Genomic DNA, 20,013 nt, shown 5'->3' with positions numbered 1-20,013 from the left:
CCCTTGCTGTAACATCACACACCCCATGAATTAATTGATGAAGGCGTCCAAATTGGAAGAAAGAGTATGTATGCATGGGCGCTGACTACGTCTACAGTATAAAATGAACCACAAACAGACCCTTGAAGCGATGCAGGTCAAGCGTGGCAGTCGGAAGCAGAACCCCCAAACCGCACCCCCTCACAAATAAATTAAAAAAACAGAAAACCTCACCTAACCCAGCCCAAAAAACTGGGTAAACATCTTCCACAATGACGAAAATGCTAAGATTTCATGTTCCGCTATTTACACAACCAACAACTCCTCCTCGCCCGACACGCAAAATCCGAGCCCGACCGCCGTTCGTATTCCCGAGCGCCAACCACTCGTTCGGAGATGATAACACGCGCGATTGATATCACGGAAACGGCCCGAAGTGTGAGACAACAAAGTCTCCGGAGTCGGGTTTGCCAAGAGGTCGTTGCGGGACGGGGTGTTGGTCTGATACCTTTCAGCTCGTGGGGGTCACCTTAGGTTTGCGGGCGGCTCTTGGAGAGGGTGGATGCCAAGCTTGGAGAGGGATGACTATGGCGGGTTGCAGATGGAGAAAAAGGAACTCTTACGTATTAAGGGAAATGTAAACAAAGGGATGTAGTCGTCGAGAGTAGAGTGAATGCTTCTCCCGTATACTTGCTATCGTCGTCGTCGTCGTCGTCGTCGTCGTCGTCGTCGTCGTCGTCGTTTTTGTTGTCGTTTTCGTCGTCGCTTCTACTGTTAGCATCACTGATATCGTCGTTTCCCCCCATGATTTTAGTTCATATTTTCTCTCTTTACTGTGATTCACTGCTGTGCCCAGTAAAACAATACTTTAAAAGTGTTGAGCAAAACAAAAGCATAGCCCCATCAGACACAGGAAACCCGGGCGGGGCCATTGAAATATCATGTGTTCAGAGAGACCCGTGTCACACACAATGCTTACTCGATGCGCTGAAGAAGAAAATGAGAGGTGCTTTTTTTCCTGCGGTATCTAACATGCCTGTGATGCATCCCAAAAGAAAGTCGCAATGCTGATGCTACCGTCGACGCCATCGCCATGCTATGAACATAAGAAACATATCCCTACAAAAACACAATGCTTCTGTTTGCAAGCCAGGTGTACCCTGAATTGTCTGTTGTCTTTTGTCGTCTCCCGCCGTCGTCGTCGTCTTTTCCGCCGCTGTTCTCCCCCCTCATCGTCCCCCTTGGCCGTCCCCCTTCGTCGTCTCCCCTCATGCCATGGGAGGAAACGGTGACCACCCGTAACTCATAGCGACCGGGTTCAGTCCTACGAAAGCCACAACAACCACGTAACAAGAATGGGCACCATGGGGCTCGTTGGCATCCTAAACAATCGGGCGTGGGGTGCTCGTCTTGCCACCAGTCCAATAGTCGGTCTTCCGGACGGCTCTCACTTCGGGTGCCTTCCAATCTGGCAACGACTCCTTCGTCTCTCTGATCGCGTCCATAACCCAGGACTTGATCTCACAGAGAGCACGGCGACGCTGGATCCGCTCTTGCTGCTTGACTTTGGAGGCGAACTCGCCATCTTCGGAACTGCCGAATGCGTGGACGTGAAACGTCACGAGGAGAGTGAGCGTCTTTAAAGAGGGAAACTGCCGTATGAAGTGGATGCCAACTAGGCATTGCCCTTGAACCCAACACGGACGGAGACCCCAGTCCATGGCGAGGTGCTGGATGTTGGCAAAGTTTGCTGCGTCTGGCATGGTGGCGCGGGGAGGAGCTGTTTTTGTCAGTTATCATCCTCAAATTCAGACAATTTCAAGCTCTTACCTCTATAGATATAGAGCGTATCCTTCTCGCAATTGACGTACGCCCCCCGTCCGCTTTCGCCTGTCGAGCGCACCAGCTCAAACTGTTCTTGCGTTCTACCCCGGCGGTGCTCCCTCTCATAGAGTAGCTCTGCACGAGATTCTCGGCAAACCTGCAAGACTGCGGGTATCGGCGCTTGGCGGCGAAGGGTGTGCTCCATGAGGCTGTAGTTCATGGCGCGTTCGATCACGGCAGGCCGGGGCACCGCCATACGCCAGATGCGAATGCGGATTTCTGGTGGGAGATCGTTGAATCTGTGGAAGGAGCGGGTGAAAGGGGAGCTGAGATCTATGCTAGCCAGGCTCATGGCCTCTGGGTCGAGCTGAAATGGGGCAGGCGCGGCTGTTGTTGAGAGTGGCATCTTGAAGGTGGTGATCTTGAAGGTGGTGACGAGCGTGGTGTGAAAGTGGCGTGTTGGTGAGGTTTCTGGTGTAAGCGTGGGTTGTGGTCGTATGTCAACTTTTGCAATCTCATCAGGAAGGAACAATCCCGACCGAAGTGAGTAACGAAAGCGAAAAGAAGAAAAGAAGATGAAAAAAGTTGCGAGAAGGGTTTGCCGGATGGAAGTCGAGACTCTAATAAGAGAAAAGAGGAAGGGGCGGTCCAGTATCAAATCCGAACGGTCGCCTCTTATCGCGATGGGAGGAAGTCGTGCTCGGCCGTCCGGTCGGGTTCGGACTGGCAGCTGCGGTGAAGGGAGCGCCTTTCAGGGTGAGGTGGATTGGATTTTGGGCAGGGGCGGGAAGGTGCAGCAGGAGGTTCAGTCCAGGGTCGTGTCGGGTCCACGTCTGATACCGCTGTCGTTGCTCTCGGGTTGCTCTTTCCGTCTGATGCCGCTGCAAAGTCTAGAACGCCAGCCGACTTGGCGGTAACCGTCTGCGTTGCAGTTGGGACGTTTTGCTGCGCGTGTAAGGTGATTCTAGAAAAACGGTCCGAAGTCGTTTGATATGGAAAAGAGAGAACAATGGCAGCGGCGGCAGGCAGTATTGATGGTATCTGCGCGGGCAATCTAAGAGAAAAAAAAAACGACAGAAGCAAGGACGCGTCTGGGCGAAGATGAACCGGAACGGACCCCTTTGATGGTTTTTATCAATGGGTGAAAAAATAAGACTATCCTAAGGCTACCGCATGACTCCCATTTGATAGTACCAAGAAAAAAACCATCAAAAAATGAGGCAATGAAAATTTCTCGGGTCCGGTTCCTTGCCGCCTTCTCCTGCCATTTCTCGCCGTTGACTGGTCGCCAACACCTCACTAAACCGTCCCGTCCCCTAAGAGCATGACACAAGTCGCCAAGCGGTCAGTGCCAGGCGTTTCGCTGGCTCGATCTTGAGCCCATCTTTGATTCAATATCCGGGTGCTTCCCTGGAAATCTGGCCATGATTGGACGAAAAACATACTCTACCATTTCCAAGGAAAAACAAAGCACCCATTGACTGATATCAAGTCAAACGAATAGGGGACAGGAGCGGCCCGTCAGTGGCATGTCAGTGAGCTGTTTCCCCATCAGGCCAGAAACGATTAATAGTGGGGCTCCAAACCACCGACTGCCACCACCGGGAACAACGGGCGCCGCGAGGAAACAGCGCAGGCCAGAGGCAAAACACGGGCACATTCTGACGTCGGAACAGCCTCATTTCGAAGAAACGGAAAGCCACCTCTCGGGAGCGCCCTTGCCTTGGCCCCTTGGCTTGCAACCCAAGGTAGCCCAGCCCCCGTGGACTACGATGAATGGGCCGTGGGGGTCCATTGAGACGAGACATTCATGCGCGACACCGCACGCAGCAGCAGCATCATATTGGTGGTCTATGTGCTGTGACTGGACCGCCTACTTCGTACAGCCGCCGGTAATCAAACCCCCCCGATTTCTTGGTTCACCTGCCGCCAAAGGCAAAGACACACGTCGTCCTATGCTCCGCTGAGCCTCGTCAATCTCCCGTCGCCTGAGCCGTCTCATTGTGCGCATCTCGTCACATCGTACCAGATTGTTTGATCTAGTTGCATCTCAAGGCCAAGGCCAAATTATTCAAACGCCCTTTGCGCACCATCTTGAGTCGCCGATCTAGTCCCCTTGGGCCACCACCACCACCATTACCACGACTCACGATGCTGAGAAGCTAAGCTCCATGCCGTGAAGTCCTACTGATCTTACAAAAGGCCATAGGGGTTCTTCATCTTTTTGTTATCTCAATCACGCCTCACTCATATGTTCATTTAATCTGAATACATAACTTACGTAGTCTTCAGAACATAGGATATCGGTCGTTGCAGGATGGTGCTCGGACCAAAGAGCCGCACCTCAACGACAGTTCTCACGCCGATGCGGCAACATTCATGTTCTAGAACGCTGCACGGAAAGTTTTCAGCTGAAAAGCTTCCGTCCCATGTCGACCTTTTCATTCGCGCAGCGGGTTTTGGTTGGAAGGCTATCTGAAGTATTTAGACTGGCATTTTGGGGAAACCCTGCCTTTTGGAGTTCTTGGGGAGAGAGGGAGGGGACAGTTTGGAGATGATGTACCTATGACGCACTCGCGGCTCACGGCACCCCTTGTGAAATGGGTCGTCACCACCATTGACAACATTGCGATTTCAACTTCTGATCAAATTATTTTGAACGTGATTGGTTTTGCCCGATCCTGTTGACAACACTGCTTCACCGACCAATCTATTCCAAAAAGACCATCCATTTCGGAAAACAACTCCGATTCGCACCTTTGACAGCAATATCAGGTCAAAATGTCGTTCACACGAGCCCTTGCAGTTCGCCGCGCAGCCATCCCGAGGAGTATCCCGCGGGCCTCAATGCCCATCGCAGCAGCCAGACAAGTGAGATGGGATAGCGCCAAGTCGAATGACGGAGACCTCGGCGGGCCGGGTGGCCAAGAGCCAGTGCCTCCCCAAAGCGGCGCGTCGCAGAGTTGGTGAGTTGGCCTGAACTTACGTCGGTTCTTTTATATTTACTGACTGCTATCAGGCCCACCCTGGCAGCGATCGCTGCTGTGGGAGTTGGCGTCGGGGCCTACTTGGTTCATCTGAAGGGGAAGCCAAAGGGCACGACGACGCCTGCAGCAGGGGACTTTGATAAACTTGCGGAGAAGGTTACGCCGGGGAAATAAGCGCTTCGATGAATGAAATTTCGAAAATTAGAAAGCTGGGCAGCTCAGGTTGTTAGATCTAGGTGCGCGACGGAGAGCCAACAGACTTGTTTCGTGGGCATCTCTTAACTTAATACACGGAATATTGACAGGACCTGGTAGCTGTTGCCCTTATTCCTGAGAGACGAAATTGCCTTGCTTGCATCAAGTTAACATGCCTGATCTTTCACCCCATGTTCCCCGAAGAGACCGCTTCCCTCTAGGTACAGCAATCGCACTGGGCCTCCCCGTCAGCCGCACGTTTTTTGTCGATGCAAAAGAGGGATGGCTTACCGTGACGTAGCTGTTAGCAGCAGAAGTTGTGGACTGGCAACTTCCAGAACCGACGTGCTCGTTGGAAGCACAGGTCGATTGCATCTCCAATGCGTAACAAGTCTGGAAGTTGGTCTGGAACACTGTCAGTCAAAAGGAAGTTCCCCAAGGTACAAAGTCTCTCCGGAAGGCTTACGCACGGCTGCACGACGGTCCTGCAAGCGGCGAAGAATGCCGGAACGTTGAAAACGACGAGAACGAAGGTGAGTGATCGCATATTTATAGAACGAATAAGAATACTGACTACCGATGGCGCAACAAAAGAGTGTAGCAAGATCTGATGTCGAATTGTGAATGAATTTATGGTAGACGTAAGTGAGCGTCGTCTATCCAAACTATTTATCCATTTGCCAGACCAAGCCTTCAGTTGTCCTATGATATTCAATAGATATCAACCGCACTAAGAATTGCAGCTCGACTTCGGAGAGTACCATCATCGCCGACGGCGTTTGAACCTCCGCCCGCCATCAAGTCCCCGGCAACTTTAGTACGATCCGCTATCGCGGCTGGTGTAGTCTTTTGATATTAAATTGGGAGTTCACGCTGCGTAACGGTAATCTGTATTCACTGAGAGCGCTGAGTAAATAGCAGACCTAATCAAACCTACATTGATCGCGGTGAAGCCAAGCTTGACGTGCCCCTTTGATGACGGGCAGTCACTGACTTGATCACGTAGTGGGCTTCGTCCCAGCAAAGCAAATACCAAATAGTGGCCGCGACTGGCGCAAAAACAATTAAATACATTATTATCACATGTAATGCTCAAGTTACTAACTAACGTGTATTCAAATGCTGGCTTACGTTTCATTTCATGCTGCATCACCCCCATATGACCTCAATTGCCGAACGGCTCGATTTCTGAACAGCCCCAATTATACACCCTTTCCAAATATTTCCAAGTTGACATGAGATGTCTCTCCGACTGCCTTCTTAGTCACCATCACGAGATCATCGACCGCGCCAAGGAAGCGTGTGAAGGCGTTGATTGCCCCAATCAACTGCCTGCCCTCGTAGCATTCAAGCTGCTCTCGGACATTCAAGTCATCCTGTTTTGCCCGTTGAACTTCTCTAGCCCTGAGAGCTCTACCTATCAGAGGCGTTGGCAATAGGGCAGGCAACGGCTCGCCCGAATCCCAAGACTGTTGAACAAGTGATAGTGTTGACATTAGATCCACAACCAGGTTCTCGTCGTCGATACTCATTGAAGACATGAGTCGAGCCCGGAGCGGAAGTGGCAGCTCGGTCGTGTAGAGACCGAGCTCTGCCAAACTTGCGTTGATGCTCCTACATAGGTATGTCGCCCTTCGAAGCGTCTCGGTGTCGATGTTGGAAGTAGAGAACTCGAACTTGGTAAGTTCTATAGGCCGACCAATGGCGTCCAAGATCCCGTCGCACATGGCTGTCTCCTTCTCGATGAATTGGACGAGATCCTCAGGAGGCATGCGCCAAGTCGATACCAGCAGAGCATAGCGGTCTTTTACCCCCAGTAAAGACGTGGACAGAATATGTCGATACTGCCGACTTCCAGTCATTGGCCGAGGGAACAGCCCGATGAGCATGGCGCTAGCGTTTCCAACGAGAACGAGAAGAACCCGCCGCCAGAAGATCTGATACCCAACACCGGGATTGCCGTAGGTCGGCACGTGCGAGTCGATCCAGCTGTATGCAACAACCATGTACGCAGTGGCGGCAAGCATGATACCCGCCGCTAAGTGCTCAGGTGGCGTGAAAAGCCTCCACCACATGAGAGGGATGATCAGCACAGCCATCACAGCAGCGAGGCCGTATGGGTTGCCTGGGCCAGACCCAGCGCCGATATACCAACAGACCAAGCCAACGGTGCCACCCGCTATTGTGCTCAGCGTTCGGATAATGATTCCAGACAGCAGGTCCGACATGTATGGCTCGATGGCAAGTTGGCCCATAACCATGGCCCAAAATCCCTTTTCGCGGTAATAAAAGCCTGCAGATGACGGGATGACGGCCGGCAGCGCCAAAGCGATGGTCACTATCAGCGTGCGCAAAGCGTGAATTCCTTCGACGTCAGTGAACCAATGGATTAGGCCCAGAAAGATCACGCTGGGCTTGCTCCTCGTTCGGCTCGTAGGGTTCCTCATGCTCTTGATAAGTGCGGCCGCCGTGTTTGGGTCGTCGGTCTTCTCTTTGAGCTTCTTCTTTCTGCTAAAAAGTCGAGGCTTCTTCTCCGGTCGTGAGACGGTGGACATGGTTCGAGCCAAGTCCACTGCTCCCTGTGTTGTGCTCGGAGTTTCAGTTTGGGATAGACCCAGACCAAAAAGGCGTTGCAACCCCTTTGGCAACCAAAAGCTTTTTCGAGGTCGGGACTGGTCGATCTTGATCACTGTTTCGAGCATCGTCGCGGTCTTCCGGGATAGGCTGATGAGTCTCTCCTGTAGCAAGAGTCCCACCATCAGACCGTACAGTGGAGGTACCTGGCCATTCTGGTCGTAAATGACTCTACCATCGGCATCGAATAGGTGTGAGTGCAGAGATGTAAGCTGCTGTGTGGATGCCTCGAAATCGACAAGTGCTTCGTTCAATAATTCCAGGATTTGCTGACGTTCCACATCGGTGGGTGGTGTAGACGCTCCTTGGAGTGCAGGCAGGATGGCGTCCAGGGCTTGACTCAGAGCACCCAGCAAAGGCTGAGCCGTTGATGATACCACATCTAACGTTTTATCCAGCATTTTCTCCGTGTCCGGATGTTTGACACTGTCGCGGAGATCGATTGCTCTGGCGATGTGATAAGCGAGCGGGCGCTGTTTGTTACCAGAGTCCTTTTGGTCCTCGAGAGCCATGGCAGCTTCGGTGAGAGCGCTGGCTTTGAGACTCTTCTCTTCCATAGTAACAAACAGCTGCAAAAGTCCATTGAAGGCAACAGATACCTGTCGGAGCGGGTCCTGTAGAGACTGAACATCCTCAGGGCTCCATTTACGGAAAGAAAAGTCCAAGGCCAGGAATCCGACGGACGACCCAAGACTCTTGTGCGCCATCGCTAGTTGACTCTTCAACTGCAACAGTCGATCGAAACTAAATCGGCTCTGGCGGTTTGCGAGCTGCCAAGTCAAAGCCTTGACAAAACCCTTCATGGGGCTCAACACGTCCGCCATACCGTCCAGTGCGATTTCTGACGTAGACTGCGGGAATATGGCAACGTTGCAGAATGCACCAATACCCACGGCAATTCCAACCGGGATCAGCATGCTCTTGGGGATCGTTCCTTGGAATGTCGGGATCGTGGGAGCACTCGTGAGGTAGATATCGGCGGTGATGAGGGCGAAGATGCCGACGAGTGTCATGTTTGGCGCGGCGACTCGTATCCGAGCCTGATTTCCTGTCAGCTTGCCCACACATCGACTCAAGGCTATCGCCAGACTCACCATCAGATAGACAAACAACCCCATCATGCAGAAGTACGTTGCCGTGACTCGCACATCGAGCAGACGTCCCTCGAATATGGCGATTTGCAAAAAGTCGGGTTGTCCTGCGTTCGGCGATTGTTGCAATTCCTGAAACTGCCTCATCAAATCTGCCTGGGGCCTCGTGGCTAGTGCTGCTTTCATCGTGATCGTACCCCAAGCCCACCCTATTGCAAGACCAACGCAGATCATGAGGCCGCTCAGAATATGAATGAGGACAACGCCAGATGGCGGCATCATGAAGAGAACGATACTATGACCACGGTCAGTACCTCGGACGAGGAAAGAAAAGAATACATGAATCCCACCATCCGAAGAACACAGCCTGCCCGATAACAGCCAGAGTGGCTTTGATGAAAATGAAGAGAGTGAGGATCCAAACAGCCAAGGAGCATTTAAATAGGACCTTGAGGTCTTTCGCGTTGAAATGATCGAGCCAGGCGGGCAGTCGTTTGGGCTGGTTGAAAATATTGAAATGGTGCTCAGCATCAGCTTCATCCTGAACGCGACTTTCGTCGTCGCATTTCGGATTGGGCTGTGCCATTCTGGTTCTGGTGCCACAGGAATGACTTTGTCGTCGAAGCTTTGGATGCTGGTTGTTGTCGATGGTGATGATGTTGTCGGATGGATGATATGATGAAGCACGGGAGAAGCAAAGCAATCAGAGAAAAATCTCGCTAAGTTAGGGCGAACTCTATAGAAGTCTCAGCCCTCTATTCCGACCTCTGCATATCGGGCAACGATCAGATCCTATCCCCAGATGTTAGAGGCTTGACGGGGTTGAGAAGCAAGATCCCGAGATTAGCGTGGCGTACGAAAGCGAACGCGAGAGCGACCCACTTGAACAACAGAAAGTCGACGCCTTGGCGAGGTTTAAAAAGTGTGCGAGCCCATGAAGAACGCCTCGCCTGATCATAGCCCAAGCCTATATATACTGCGCCAACTTTTTCTTCAAATTTCGATTCTTTGATTCCCAGGAGTTGATGTATGGGCTTTGCACCAAACAAGAGGTGAATTGGAGGTTCGTCCCAGATCTCACGGCGGGGCATGGGGGTCCTGGTACGAATGCGAACGCGACGGCCGCCCCCGCTGCTGTGGAAGACCAGGATTACGGGTGGTGCGAAAAGCCCGACTGCGTACGATACAACCTTCCTAGAAGCTTGGTATCCTTCATGCAGCCCAATAAGCAGGAAATACCGTGCTTGACCAGGGCGAGCTATGTGATTGGTTGCTCAACCCTAGTTTATCCAGGCACTTAGGGGCCAAGCACGTCTACAGACAATCCGTATGATACGCCGCTTGGTGTTTTGATTGCTACGAAAGACGCACTGCCAGCGTTATACTCTCTTGTGGGGTGGCATACATGGTAATGATCATTATAAGTTCGGATGGTGATGCAGTCGTGATTCAGATGCAAATACACGTGAGCATCGCGTAAACTTCGCGATAGTCCATGCAGCCTCAAGTTTTAGCCTTCTGCGCGTCCGGTTCATCAGCTGACGCTGGCTCTTGTCAAATTGTGAAAGAGCGGCCATCGTCTTATTTGAGTCTTAATGGATGTCTTTAGTGTTAGTGATCAGGTAGGACTTGTACAGGAGCCAGCGCAATTTCACAAGAGGATACAAGGCTTTCCAGCGGGGACTCGAAGTGTATCAGTAGAAGGAATCATGGCCTTGTTTCTCCACACTAGGTTTCCTTCAAGTTCGGTTCATTAGCGAATCCCTCTCGTTGTGTAGCTTGTCTTCATGTGCGAAATGGGCGCACATCGCTATCCCCGAGATTATCAACGTACTCCTTAACTACAATAGAAAAGGACTTATGACTCTCCAAATCTCTGTTAAAGCCCTGTGACACCACCAGCACTGGACCTTGAAGATATGGCATGCTTCAATTTGTTTTTACGAGTTATCATATTAGCTAAAGTTACTCTGTTCTCGATGTTGGGTGTTAGCGCAATGCATACTTGAGTACCTAGTCTTCAGACCTAATAATGCATGTATTTCACTAATTAAGATTACTCGACTGTAGGGTTTCTTTGCAGTTTCCCCTTTTAGTTTCTGTCCCGTGTCGAGTACATGAACAGTATCAACCTCCATGTTTGTAATCGACGCGACTGTGAAAAGATATTGCTAAAGGAAAGTCAAAGACATTCTAACCTTATTCGCCAAATGTAACTGCTGAGAAGTTTTGGGTTGAGATGTATCAGTACCACGTCGGCCGCCAGGCTGACGCGGTGGCAGTCATACTCATATCCCCATCTTCGCCTTCAGCCTTGTCACATTTTTTTCAAGACAGGAAAGCCCAGCTCATTTCTAAGCAGGATTGAAGTTCCAGTTTTTTATGGAAAGCACGTGCTGATGCAAGTTCTACTCACTTTTTTATTAACCGCCAACAATCGCGTGAATGACTCTTTGAATGCAAGAAACACCATGAGCGCGTTGAAAGCCCCAACTTGGTTGAGTCATGGCCATCGAACAAAACCCCGACGGACATGAAAGAAATTACAAAACCAACAAATGTTGGCGCCATATGTCGCGCACGCCCTTTGCGCCCTTGACGTATGCTTAAAAGCCGTGACACCCTGACGGATCCGCAAACTATTAAGTAATTTTTCCTCATTACAGACTGAATGGTTCCATTTTTACACATCCGAACATGGGGCTCTTCCGGGGCTCCACGCTCGGCCGATCTCGGGCGCATCGGTCGAAATTTTCCACAATGAAGTATTTCTACGCCGGGCGACCGGTTCGCTGGGTCTATGGTGATACGGTGCTGGAGGACTAGCAGTTTCTGAGCGATCGTCTTGTCTGGTGAAAAAGGTAGTCCGCCGGGCTGCAACCAAGCGCAACGTTGTGAATCGAGTCAGGGTTGACCATGTCGACAACTACGGTTGAGGTTATCAACGCTCCAGCGTCGCCTCTGGCGGAGCGTTCAGCCTCATCGTCAATTACATCGAGACCCAACCAGCCTGTGTTCCCCGCAGAAGACGCTCAACATGAAGACATCTCCAAGGGCAAGACGGTGGTTGTCATCTCATCGGTGACTTGTATCACCGGAATTAGCTCCCTCTTGGCTGGTGTGGTTACCGTCTGCATCCCTGCAATGGCAAAGGATGTGAACCTTGAAGGCAACCTGCTGCTTTGGTATGAGCCTTAGAGACACCCTGCCGGTGAACCATTGCTAACATCCCGTGAAGGCCTGCCTCGGTGTACGCCCTGACCTGCGGTTGCACTCTGCTCCTGTCAGGCGCCATGGCCGATCTCTTTGGAGCTCGGCAACTCTATCTCTTGGGATGCTTCCTCCAATCGGCCTTCACCCTCGCCTGCGGCCTGGCCAACACGGGAATCCAGCTGATTTTGTTCCGCGCCTTCGCCGGCATTGCGATCTCCATGTGCCTGCCATCCGCCGTCAGTATCATCACACACGCCTTCCCCTCAGGCAAGCGACGCAACATCGCGTTCGCCTCCATGGGCGGTGGCCAGCCCATCGGGTTCTCCGTCGGTCTCAGTGTCGGCGGTGTCTTCACCGACACCATCGGCTGGAGATGGGGCTTCCACATCGCGGCCATCATCAACACCGTCATCTTCCTGATTGCCCTCAAGTGGCTGCCAAGTATCGGCAAGCGCGAACCGGTGACGTGGAACCGCTTCCTGACCGAGGTGGATTGGATCGGGGCGTTCTTGGCGAGCGGCTTCCTGGCGATGGTCTCCTATGTTCTTGCGTAAGTCCAGCCCTGCGACGATCGGCAAAACCGAAAGATGAGACGAGGAGACAAACTAACCCGCCCCTCCAGCGTCATGACCGAGAGCCTGAGTGACATCAAAAAGCCGGCCAACATCGCACTTCTCGTCGTCTCGGGTGTCTTGATCGGCAGCTTCATCGGATGGGTCGAACGGCAAGAGCGCCTCGGCCGGCCGGCCATCATCCCGAACTCGCTGTGGAAGAACCGCAGCTTCACCAGCATCTGCGTCAGCGTCTTCATGGTCTGGGGCGCCTTCAACGCGACCGAGCAGCTGAGCTCCTTCTACCTGCAGTACGTGCAGCGGCTTTCGGCGATCGACACCTCGGTCCGCTTCCTCCCGGCCCCGGTGGGCGGCGTGCTCGCCAACGTCGTCGCCGGGCTCGTCGTGCACCGCGTCCGGGCCGACCTCGCAATCCTCATCGCCGTGGCCCTCGCGGCGCTATCCCCGATCCTGATGGCCGTCGCGGACCCGGCGTGGAACTACTGGTACTGCATCTTCTGGGCCATGTTCATGAACGCCATCGGCGCGGATACGCTCTTCACTATCTCGAACCTGCTGATCACCTCGCTGTTCCCGTCGAGGACGCAGGGTGTTGCGGGCGGTGTGTACAACACCATCGCCCAGATCGGCAAAAGCGTGGGGTTGGCGTCGTCGGGCGCCATTGCGAGTGCCGTGACGGCCAAGTCAGGCGTGGCGGACAAGGAGAGCCCAACGGCGCTCCTCGAGGGCTACCGGGCGTCGTTCTGGTACTGCTTCGCGCTCTACGGCGCAACCCTGCTTGTGACCATCTGGGGACTCAGAAAGATCGGCAAAGTGGGTGTCAAGAAGGAGTGAGAGGGTTGCGGACGGGAACCCGGAGCAATGGGTCGAAGGAAACCTCTATTCTCCTCATCATCGCCCAATTCAGGGGATGGGGGCCGTTCAGTGCGAAATCCGGACGAAATAGCCAAAGTTTCAGTGACGCAGTGCAAACTCTACTCTACTCGGTGTGCGGAGTTGATGCTTGCCAAGGCGACGGTGTGAATGCTTACCAAAATTCTGAGAGCAAAACACGTCAACGGGCTGTTCTGGAATCGCGTCCTAAGAAAGCTTGGGAGTCGGGCCGGGGCCAACCCAGCAGATCTTTCTCAGAGTTCCGCGTGTCGGTGCGGGGAGGATCCGCGTGCTGCTGGCGGCGAAAGCGGTCGAAGGTGGACAGACTGACTCAGCGGCCTAAGTTTCCACCAGCCGGTCGCATGCCTTCGAGAGCCCGAAGCTGTGGAAAAGGGACACAGGCGGGATGGGGCTGGAGATAAGGGGGGGAATAGATCTAGAATTATGAACCGTCTCATGAACTGCACGTGGAAACACGCAGTGATACTGGAGAGTTGTTTCCGCTAGCTAGCTGTTAGTCTCGTAAATATGGATCTGGCCGTTCAACATTATGCGTCGTGCTAAACCTGCGGACTGGCGTCATTGTGAGAGATCGGACTCTTGATAGTGATCCCGGAGCCCGACATGTTAAACTCCGACTTTAGTGACTAGAGCCAGCCTGCGAAAAGGGGGGAGAAAGAGGAGCCCTTTCAGTGGAAAATTGTATTCGTACATGGTAAGCAAAGTGATCTGGCTTGTTTACAAATCGCAACCCCTATCTCCCCCAAAGTCCGACGGATCCACTGCAAAAAAACCAGTCAAATCCGCAGTCGGGGAGATTCAATTATTATTAAGCCTCATAACATCGGTGCGTATTTGACAGCCGCAGCAACAGCAACAGCCCTGCCGAGAACGCGAATCTCCCGAAAGAGGGTCCGCCAGCGGAAAGTGGAAATCACTGCAACTCAAGATTTACGAGCAGTGCAGGGCAGAGAGATATACGGACTTACGGACCAAAGAGAGAAAAGGGGAACAATCCACTAGCCAGTCATATTTACGAGTGCCGTGGGCTAATGCCTAATGGGGGGCCACCATGATGCAATCGGAACATGGTTCACACAGTTCAGGACACCTCGGCCGAATTCCAGCAGATCGCACCGCCGCAACAGGCCTAGCCAACGACCCTGACTCGTCTCTGGGGCCGCGGCGCGGCTCCTGCGTGGCTTACGGTAAGCACCTCTCGGGGCCTTGGAGCTCCCCGACGACGGGTTGCGGACTCGAGCTGTGCCTTCAACACCCCGCCCGGACCGTAATCCATGGTGCTGGGAACGCGGGAGCGGCCAGCCTACAGACCGTGCCACAGGAGAAGACGGGACCACCCACGCATACAGATGTACACACACTTTAGACGGGCTGACATATCCAGCCCTTCCCGCAAATGGAACAGTTTCGGGGTGGTGAGAAGGGTCGTCGGGCGGGAACTACAGGGGCATGACCTCATTGCCACTTCACCGGGGCCGGCGGTCGGGCGGGTGCTCTGCGAACTCCGCACACACACAACACAGCTTGAGTCGATTGTTGACTCGGCCGCGTACCAGCAACAAACTTCAGCACTGGAGAATGATGGACTGGGCTTGGCGGGCTTGCGGCGTCTTATTCGGTGGCCCCGGTGTTGGTTCATGTCCGCAAACGCACACTTCTCTCTCGTCTGCCTTCTTTGATATAATAACACAGTCATCCCATTCATGCTATCGTTCTTGTTATTTCCCCAGATCTCATCAACAACTGTCGAGTGTAACCGTCTGTGAACGTTTCAACTAACACAATACATCAACATCAAACACACAGATCGCCAACCACACTGTTCAAAGATCAAACACTACTTAATAATACCAAGCTCACTTGAGCTTAGCCATTGGCAACACCACCCCCAACCATGGCACAACAACGAACTGACACACGAGACTCAACGGGCTCCTCAATCACAATGAACGGCAGAGCCTCATCAGATCAATGGGAGGCCGGCTTCGCCCCCATTAACACCGGCAAGAATAATGGCGACTCATCAGACGACAATGCTACCCTGTCCAGCCCTACGAGAGATACCCACCGCGACACCATGATGATTGAGGAGGAGGACAGGAGAGAGCTTCAGAGAATCGCAACCACGCTCTCACGGCGCCAGAGCGGCGTCAGCTTCGGCGAGCCGCAACTCTCCAACATCGCAACCAACGATCCCTCCCTCGACCCCACTAGCAAGTCCTTCGACCTCTCAAAATGGCTGCAGAGGATCATGCAGCAGATGTCCAACGAGGGTATCAGCATCAAGAAGGCCGGTGTCGCCTACGAGGATCTCAACGTCTCCGGAACAGGTGCCGCACTGCAGCTCCAGCAGACCGTGGGCTCTTTCCTCGCAGCGCCCCTGAGGATCGGCGAGCACCTGAGCTTCGGCAAGAAGGAGCCGAAGAGAATCCTCCACAGCTTTGATGGTCTCCTCAACAGCGGCGAGCTTCTGATCGTTCTAGGCCGTCCCGGATCCGGATGCAGTACCCTGCTCAAGACCATGACCGGTGAGCTTCACGGTCTGAGCTTGGGGCACGACTCTGTCATCCATTACAACGGTATCCCTCAGAAGAGGATGGTGAAGGAGTTCAAGGGCGAGACTGTCTACAACCAAGAGGTTTGTCACTTCATCCACTGTCTCATTTTTGACATCTAGCTAACGCATCTTTCACAGGTTGACAAGCACTTCCCTCATCTCACCGTCGGCCAAACCCTCGAGTTCGCCGCCGCCGTCCGCACACCCTCCAAGAGACTCCAGGGCATGACCCGCGATGAGATGTCCAAGAAGGCCGCCCAGATCGTCATGGCCGTCTGCGGTCTCAGCCACACCTACAACACCAAGGTTGGCAACGACTTCGTCCGCGGCGTCTCTGGCGGTGAGCGCAAGCGTGTCAGCATCGCCGAGATGATGCTCGCCGGATCCCCCATGTGCGCGTGGGACAACAGCACCCGCGGCCTGGACTCCGCGACCGCCCTGAAGTTCGTCCAGGCTCTGCGCCTCGCGTCCGACTTCACCGGCAGCGCCAACGCTGTCGCCATCTACCAGGCCTCCCAGGCCATCTACGACCTCTTCGACAAGGCCGTCGTCCTCTACGAGGGTCGCCAGATCTACTTCGGCCCTGCCAGCGCCGCGAAGGCGTACTTCGAGCGCATGGGATGGGAGTGCCCTCAGCGCCAGACCACCGGTGACTTCCTCACTTCCGTCACCAACCCCCAGGAGCGCCGTGCCCGCCCGGGTATGGAGAACCAGGTCCCTCGCACGCCGGAGGACTTTGAGATGTACTGGCGTCAGTCCCCCGAGTACGCCGCCCTCCGCCAGGAGATTGAGCTGCACCAGGAGGCCTACCCCATGGACTCCAACAGTCAGGCTCTCACCGAGATGCGGCAGATGAAGAACGAGAGGCAGGCGAAGCACGTCCGCCCCAAGTCTCCCTACACCATCTCCATGGCGATGCAAGTTGGCCTGACCACCAAGCGCGCCTACCAGAGGATATGGAACGACATGTCGGCAACAGCAACATCTGCAGTCATCAACCTCATGATGGCTCTCATCATCGGCTCGGTCTTCTACGGTACTCCTGACTCTACTTCCGGTTTCTACGCCAAGGGTTCTGTTCTCTTCCAGGCTATCCTCATGAACGCTCTCACTGCCATCTCCGAGATCAACAGTCTCTACGATCAACGTCCAATCGTCGAAAAGCACGCCTCCTACGCCTTCTACCATCCTGCCGCTGAAGCGATCGCTGGAATCACCGCAGACATCCCAATCAAGTTCATCACGGCAACAACCTTCAACCTCGTGCTCTACTTCCTCGCCGGACTGCGACGCGAGCCTGGCCAGTTCTTCCTGTACTTCCTGATCACCTACATCTCCACTTTCGTCATGAGTGCCGTCTTCAGAACAATGGCTGCCATTACCAAGACCGTGTCGCAGGCCATGATGCTTGCTGGTGTCCTGGTCCTGGCTCTTGTCATCTACACTGGCTTCGTCGTTCGCGTTCCCCAGATGGTCGACTGGTTTGGCTGGATCCGATGGATCAACCCCATCTTCTACGCCTTCGAGATCCTCATCGCCAACGAGTTCCACGGTCGCGAGTTCACCTGCTCGGAAATCATCCCCTCGTACACCCCGCTCAACGGCGACTCCTGGATCTGCTCTGCTGTCGGCGCCATTGCTGGCCAGCGCACTGTTAGTGGCGACGCGTTCATCAACACCAACTACCAGTACTACTACTCCCACGTCTGGAGGAACTTCGGCATCCTGCTCGCTTTCCTGTTCTTCTTCATGATCATCTACTTCGTCGCCACCGAGCTCAACTCCGCCACCACCAGCTCCGCCGAGGTCCTCGTCTTCCAGCGCGGCCACGTTCCCGCCTACCTCCAGGACGGCGTCAACCGCAGTGTTTCCAACGAGGAGATGGCCGTCCCGGTCAAGAGCAAGAACAGCGAGCCCGAAGCCAACGTTAGCTCCATCCCGCCCCAGAAGGACATCTTCACCTGGAGGGACGTCGTCTACGACATTGAGATCAAGGGAGAGCCCCGTCGGTTACTTGATCACGTTGACGGCTGGGTCAAGCCTGGAACTCTCACCGCTCTCATGGGTGTCAGTGGCGCCGGCAAGACTACTCTTCTCGATGTTCTCGCTCAGCGCACTACTATGGGTGTCATCACTGGTGACATGTTTGTCAACGGCAAGCCTCTCGACGCCAGCTTCCAGCGCAAGACTGGCTACGTTCAGCAGCAGGGTAAGCAGCATCTTCCTCACTCTCACTCACGCATGATTGCTAACATCTCCCAGATCTCCACTTAGCTACCGCAACCGTCCGCGAGAGCTTGCGCTTCAGCGCCATGCTCCGTCAGCCCAAGACAGTCAGCAAGGAGGAGAAGTACGCCTTCGTCGAGGAGGTCATTGACATGCTCAACATGCGCGACTTCGCCGACGCCGTCGTCGGTGTTCCCGGTGAAGGCCTCAACGTCGAGCAGCGCAAGCTCCTCACCATCGGCGTCGAACTCGCAGCTAAGCCTAAGCTTCTTCTGTTCCTCGATGAGCCTACTAGTGGTCTCGACTCCCAGAGCTCCTGGGCCATCTGCGCCTTCCTCCGCAAGCTTGCCGACGCCGGCCAAGCCGTCCTCTGCACAGTCCATCAGCCAAGCGCCATCCTCTTCCAGCAATTCGACCGTCTCCTCTTCCTTGCCCGTGGCGGTAAGACTGTGTACTTTGGCGATATCGGCGACAACTCGCGTACTCTTCTGAACTACTTCGAGTCCCACGGTGCTCGCAAGTGTGACGACGATGAGAACCCTGCCGAGTACATGCTTGAGATTGTCAACAACGGAACCAACTCACGCGGAGAGGATTGGCACAGCGTCTGGAAGTCGAGCGAAGAACGCACTGGTGTCTCTGCTGAACTCGAGCGCATCCACCTCGAGAAGGTCAACGAGCAGGTCGCCGGCACCGAGGAAGCTGGCGCTCACTCCGAGTTCGCCATGCCCTTCACCACCCAGCTCACCGAGGTCACCGTCCGCGTCTTCCAGCAATACTGGCGCATGCCCAACTACGTCTTCGCCAAGTTCGTCCTCGGCATCGCCGCCGGCCTCTTCGTCGGCTTCTCCTTCTACAAGGCGAACGGTACCATGGCCGGCATGCAGAACGTCGTCTTCGCCGTCTTCATGATCATCACCATCTTCTCCACCATCGTGCAGCAGATCCAGCCTCACTTCGTCACTCAGCGCTCCCTCTACGAGGTCCGCGAGCGCCCCAGCAAGGCCTACTCCTGGAAGGCCTTCATGTTCGCCAACATCATCGTCGAGATCCCCTACCAGATCGTCACCGGCATCCTCATCTTCGCCTGTTTCTACTATCCGGTCATCGGCATCCAGAGCTCCGTCCGCCAGGTCACCGTCCTGCTCTTCGCCATCCAGCTCCTCGTCTACGCCTCCTCCTTCGCGCACATGACCATCGCCGCCTTCCCCGACGCCCTCACCGCCTCCGGCGTCGTCACCCTCCTCGTTCTCATGAGCCTGACCTTCTGCGGTGTCCTGCAGTCTCCCACTGCCCTCCCCGGCTTCTGGATCTTCATGTACCGCGTCTCCCCCTTCACCTACTGGGTCGCCGGCATCGTCTCCACCCAGCTGCACGGCCGCCCAGTCACCTGCTCCGCGGACGAGACCTCTGTCTTCAACCCACCCGCCAACCAGACCTGCGGCGAGTACCTCGCCGACTACCTCAAGATGGCGCCCGGCCAGCTGCAGAACCCCGACGCCACCGAGTCGTGCCGGTACTGCTCGCTCAGCAACGCTGACCAGTACCTCTCCGGCAGCAACATCTTCTACGACGAGCGCTGGCGCAACTTTGGCATCATGTGGGCCTTCATCTTCTTCAACATCTTCGTCGCTGTTGTGTCGTACTACCTTGTCCGCGTCAAGAAGTGGAACTCTGGCTCGTCCAAGACGAAAAAGGAGTCCAAGGGAAAGGGTCCCGCCACCCAATGAGTGCGGCCCTGGAATGAATACAGATCAATGAGGACATAAGCTGTCCAGATTTAAACTCTAATAGTCTTTTACAAATTCATGTAGCGAGCGTTGCTTTTCAAGGAGGTATCC

The 20,013-nt window shown here is 54.2% G+C and overlaps 5 protein-coding genes across 5 annotated transcripts; 3 read left to right on the top strand and 2 right to left on the bottom strand.

Moving 5' to 3' along the window:
* Positions 1 to 1,361: 1,361 nt before the first annotated feature.
* CGCA056_v014773 (uncharacterized protein) lies at positions 1,362 to 2,209 on the bottom strand (the record flags this gene model as incomplete). The annotated part of the gene is made up of 2 exons (XM_037330015.1): positions 1,362 to 1,759; positions 1,810 to 2,209. The coding sequence occupies 2 exons, from the start codon at positions 2,207 to 2,209 to the stop codon at positions 1,362 to 1,364; spliced, it is 798 nt and encodes a 265-aa protein (XP_037172199.1).
* Positions 2,210 to 4,584: 2,375 nt separating this feature from the next.
* On the top strand, positions 4,585 to 4,964 carry CGCA056_v014772 (uncharacterized protein; the record flags this gene model as incomplete). The annotated part of the gene is made up of 2 exons (XM_037330014.1): positions 4,585 to 4,769; positions 4,823 to 4,964. The coding sequence occupies 2 exons, from the start codon at positions 4,585 to 4,587 to the stop codon at positions 4,962 to 4,964; spliced, it is 327 nt and encodes a 108-aa protein (XP_037172198.1).
* Positions 4,965 to 6,187: 1,223 nt separating this feature from the next.
* On the bottom strand, positions 6,188 to 9,296 carry CGCA056_v014771 (Uncharacterized protein; the record flags this gene model as incomplete). The annotated part of the gene is made up of 3 exons (XM_037330013.1): positions 6,188 to 8,659; positions 8,714 to 9,005; positions 9,061 to 9,296. 3 exons carry the CDS (start codon positions 9,294 to 9,296, stop codon positions 6,188 to 6,190), a joined length of 3,000 nt encoding a protein of 999 aa, XP_037172197.1.
* A 2,330-nt stretch (positions 9,297 to 11,626) lies between these two features.
* Positions 11,627 to 13,329, top strand: terJ-3 (Efflux pump terJ; the record flags this gene model as incomplete). The annotated part of the gene is made up of 3 exons (XM_037330012.1): positions 11,627 to 11,895; positions 11,949 to 12,473; positions 12,546 to 13,329. 3 exons carry the CDS (start codon positions 11,627 to 11,629, stop codon positions 13,327 to 13,329), a joined length of 1,578 nt encoding a protein of 525 aa, XP_037172196.1.
* Positions 13,330 to 15,334: 2,005 nt separating this feature from the next.
* ZRA1-2 (ZEB2-regulated ABC transporter 1) lies at positions 15,335 to 19,902 on the top strand (the record flags this gene model as incomplete). Its single annotated transcript, XM_037330011.1, has 3 exons — positions 15,335 to 16,027; positions 16,085 to 18,155; positions 18,209 to 19,902. 3 exons carry the CDS (start codon positions 15,335 to 15,337, stop codon positions 19,900 to 19,902), a joined length of 4,458 nt encoding a protein of 1,485 aa, XP_037171629.1.
* Between the last annotated feature and the right edge of the window lie 111 nt (positions 19,903 to 20,013).

The sequence above is a fragment of the Colletotrichum aenigma genome (assembly GCF_013390185.1).
Source record: "Colletotrichum aenigma strain Cg56 chromosome Unknown KSG_Cg56_contig10, whole genome shotgun sequence".
NCBI classification, from domain to species: Eukaryota; Fungi; Ascomycota; class Sordariomycetes; order Glomerellales; family Glomerellaceae; genus Colletotrichum; species Colletotrichum aenigma.
Note: the sequence above shows the minus strand (reverse complement) of the source record. Positions and strands in the feature narration are given on the sequence as shown.